The sequence below is a fragment of the Austrofundulus limnaeus genome, unplaced genomic scaffold (genome assembly GCF_001266775.1).
Source record: "Austrofundulus limnaeus strain Quisiro unplaced genomic scaffold, Austrofundulus_limnaeus-1.0 Scaffold117, whole genome shotgun sequence".
NCBI lineage: Eukaryota > Metazoa > Chordata > Actinopteri > Cyprinodontiformes > Rivulidae > Austrofundulus > Austrofundulus limnaeus.
In genome coordinates, this window is record NW_013952519.1 from 3,302 (window position 1) to 7,730 (window position 4,429).

The window sequence follows — 4,429 nt, forward strand, 5'->3', positions numbered from 1 at the left end:
GCCTTGGAGTTCCCCCGGAGGAGCTGGAAGAAGTGGCTGGGGAGAGGGAGGTCTGGGCCTCCCTTCTGAAGCTGCTGAAGCTGCTGACCCCACGACCCGACCCCGGATAGGCGGAAGAAAATGGATGGATGGGTGGAGAGCTGTTATTATCTTAAGGGAATTGAAATGTTTGTGAAACCCTGGTTTCGTACAAGCCTGAAGGAGCGATCCACGTTAATCCACAGAATAAGATTGTGGAAAATGAGGTTAAAAATGCCAGATCTTTGTTTATATTAAAGAGAATGATAAAATATAGTATTCTAAAATATAGGAGAATCTAGTATTCTGAAAATATGGAAAAGCATAAGCAAATTCATGCAAATTGTTTTGACTTGGTGTTTTAAATTTAGCTTCATTTTTAGTTTTTTATGTGTTTTCAGTTGTTTTGATTTTTGTTGTAATTGACTTTTTTTAAACATATTTTGGGTATAAAAAGGGGCAGATATTATAAGATTTATTCTTCTGCCTTTCATTTTATTTGATTTTATTTTGATTGCATGTTTTCTGTTCTTTGTTGTGTAAATAATTGTTACAAATAAAATGAATAAATTTCGAAAGACTGTAAGTCCCAAATCTGTTAAGTTTTTTAATACTCTGTCTTTCACCTAAATATCTAGGACATCTCATCAAGACATGTAACACATTTTCTGGTTCCCTACATACACATAAACCATCAGGATGTTCAAGCCTACTTATTACTTTTAAACAGTCTGCCAGTCCACAGTGCCCCAGTCTGAGTCGTTAATTTAAGTTGATCCTGTCGATAAGTTGACAATAAAACTCTGCTGTTTTTAATCAGAGGCTTACAACTAAAACTAGATACTGCGTAGCGGTAACATAATGAACCCCGCACGCACAAACGCACCAGAACTCAGAAGTCTTTATTCCTAATAAATGTCACTCTATAGGTGCATCCCAGGTATCTGTTTGAATAATAAATATATTGTCTTTGTAGTGTATTCAACTGAACAAAGGTGAAAACAATATGCAAGTCATCATATTCTGTTTTTATTTATGCTTTACCCAACATCCCAACTTCATTGGAATTGGGGTTGTAAAATAAACATTTGTTAGGAAGAAGTTATTTAATTAATCTTCACCACCCTGACAGTAAATAAAAAAAACAACATATTTTATTTAACCAGGCACAACACTACACTGCAAAAACTGTCCATCTTACCAAGTTTTAAATCTTATATTCAGCCAAAAAGTCTTTTTGATCTTGTTTTGAGACTGATTTACTAAACAAGAACTGATTATGTAAGAATAATAATCTTGTTTTCAGAATCTGTAAGATTATTTCTGCCAATGGAGTAAGAAAATTTTACTTGGTAAGATTCTTGAAATACTTGATTTGACTCATTTTTTTCTTGTTTCAAGAATCTTACCAAGTAAAATTTTCTTACTCCATTGGCAGAAATTTTTGACTTAATTTGAGCCAAATTTTCAGACTAACAAGACAAATAATCTTACATATTCTGCAAACTAGGTTATTATTCTTACACAATCAGTTCTCGTTTAGTTAATCAGTCTCAAAACAAGATCAAAAAGAGTTTTTGGCTGATATAAGATTTTAAAACTAGGTAAGATGGACAGTTTTTGCAGTGTATCGAGATCACAGATCTGTTTTTCAAGGGAGGCCTGAAGGCAACCTGTTGTACCCGTTKTTGGTCTGTGRGAGGAAACTGGAGTACCCWRAGAAAACCCATGCAAGCATGAGGAGAGCGTTCAAACTTAACACAGAAATACCCAGGTCTAAACCGGGTATCCAACCCAGGACCTTCTTGCTGTGAGGCATMTGTGCTAACCACTGATCCATCGGCTCATATTTACAATGATGAAACTACAAGTAAGAAATTGTATAAATGAGAGATGTCACATCAAATTAAGCATTAATTCTGTTAGATGCATGTATAAAGTTTCATCCTGGATAATTTTGTTATTTTTACTTTTAAAAAACCCATCAAATGYCTGGTGAGTAAATAAGATTAGGAATTTTCAACATCTTTCATTTCAATAAAAATAATCCTAAAGATGTTTTGAAGCTTTTTTCTGAGCAGTTCCAACAAATAACAATGGGCCTCATGCAAGAACATTTTCGTTTTCTTCTCCTAAAACGAACGAACAAAAGTAAGAGTACTTTTGTTCGTACGAACATGTCACGTCAGATTCAACAAACTCTTCTATCTTCATGAAAAGTGTGTAAATGAGCTGCGTAAACTGATGAATGCGTATCAGGTGCTCACGCATGAGGAGAGGAAATTAGCATAATTACTACCCCAAATACACCATATAAGGCTACACTTCCTGCCCCACATACCAGGAAGTGTTCATTCGTAAATGACATTGCAAAGTAAAAAAAAAGAACTTTACGAGTTCTGAGATGAAAGTCCTGCACTCAAGAGATCCAGAAAAGAAAATCTGTCCTTTTTAACAGCATCAGCTGTGGAATTAAAGGACCTGCTAAAGCTGAGGAATGAAATGACGACTGCTGTTAATGTTATGTCTCCCGTGGGTCGTATACAGTCACAGAAATAAAAATCTAAATCATAATCATCTCTCTCTAGTCCCGTTCCGGGTTTCCTTTGGTCAAATATTTTTAATTTAAGTGTAAACAACTGTGTGTGTGTACTAATGGTGGTCAGAGGGGCCGGTGGCGCAGTATGGCAGCTCCGCTTCTGTCAGTGTACCCCAGGGCAGCTATGGCCACAGTGTAGTTTAGTATCATCAGTGTGTGAATGACTGATGTATGATTATTATTAAACATCATATAAAGCTGTGGAGTTACAATAATGTAGCTGTTTAACCATCACTKTTGGCTTCATATCCCCCACACTGTAATGTGCCAGATAATTAATTAGAAATGTCAGTGGTCATAATGTTATGGCTGGTTAAATCAGAGGTAGTGCAGTGTCACAGGAATGTAGCATGGCATTTAGAAGCCACCCCGATCAGTCCGTCTTTTCTCGTGGTTCTTTTCGTTTCCAGGTGATCACAGCTTCCTGGGAAATACAAAGTAAAACCACGCCGACGCTCACTGTAGCCAAACTGCACAGCATGGCGAGGCCGTCGGTCCCACTGAGGGAAGTCCACTCCTTGAAGAGAAGTCCGGAGGCAAGAATAACAGTGGACGTGAACGTCACGTAGTAAATGGCCTCAAATATGTTGGAGCTGAAACACTCAAGGGCCTTATTGATGAAGAAGAACTGGATCAGGATGCTGACCGCCAGCGTCGCCAGCAGGCCCAGGAACAGGGCCAGGACCCTGGAGCTCACCGGGTCTTCCCCGAACAGATCCGGAGCCACCAGACCGAGCCCTTTGCTGCATGGGACGGTGAAGCTTCCCAAGAGGGAACATATGCCAACATACACCATGATGTTGGATTTTCCACGAGCTGGGGCGATCCACAGGATCAGAGTGATCAGCATGGAGACCACCAACAACACGTAAGTGACAAACACTGCAGGATGAGATTATAAACTGGTATTATTTCTCTGAACATTATGAGGATCTACTGACAACTGAAGAGGTGTCCCTCATCACCTGGATCTGACAGCCTGGTCTCTAGCTCCAGTCTGGATGTTGCTGCTGCTGCAGGAGCGTGGAGGATTAGCACCACAGAGCCACTGCAACACAACACACAGCCCAGCTTCCCCAGGAGGTTTAAATGCTCCTCCAGGATCCAGGAAGCCAGCACAGCCCTGTTACAAACAAACAAACAAGTTATCGACATAAACAGTCTCCTTAAAGTATCTAATCTACTTTATCTCGTCTCATCACTCCATGAGCATAATACCTCACCATTAAACTGTTATTTGGATGTAAAAATCATAAATCAAACTTCCAAATAGACTAATTGCATTTTCATGAAAATGATGAGTTCTGAATAATTTTGCTAATGAACTTGCTGAATAAGCTAAAACTCAATTGTTAACGCCAAAGGATGCAGAACACCAGCTAAAAAGAGTAAAACACTAAATATGAGCTAAAAACAACCCCAAAAATGCTAAGTACAGGATGAAAGTAGCCGAACGCTARCTAAAAGGAGCAAAACACTAGCTAAGAGCTAAAAAAGCAAAATGCTACATAAAAGTAGCAAAACACTAGCTTTTTTTTGTTTGTTGTTGTTGCTTCAAGTTAAAAGTAGAAGCAGATTAGCCAGAAAGTAAATCAAACATTTATGCTAAGAGCAGCTGCACTGCAAAAACTGTCCATCTTACCAAGTTTTAAAATCTTATATCAGCCAAAAAGTCTTTTTGATCTTGTTTTGAGACAGATTTACTAAACAAGAACTGATTGTGTAAGAATAATAATCTTGTTTTCAGAATGTGTAAGATTATTTGTCTGGTTAGTTTGAAAATTTAAGTCAAAAGTTTCTGCCAATGGAGTA

At 38.2% G+C, this 4,429-nt stretch overlaps 1 protein-coding gene across 1 annotated transcript in view; it reads right to left on the reverse strand.

Annotated features, from left to right (window-relative positions):
• Positions 1 to 2,617: 2,617 nt before the first annotated feature.
• Positions 2,618 to 4,429, reverse strand: part of nipa1 (NIPA magnesium transporter 1) — a 3,905-nt gene continuing 2,093 nt past the window's right edge. The window contains exons 4-5 of the mRNA XM_014014590.1: positions 3,583 to 3,740; positions 2,618 to 3,499 (exon numbers count right to left, since the gene is read on the reverse strand). Coding sequence (XP_013870044.1) covers positions 2,991 to 3,499; positions 3,583 to 3,740 — 667 coding nt within the window. The 3' untranslated portion in view covers positions 2,618 to 2,990. The remainder of the gene's footprint in view (positions 3,500 to 3,582; positions 3,741 to 4,429) is intronic.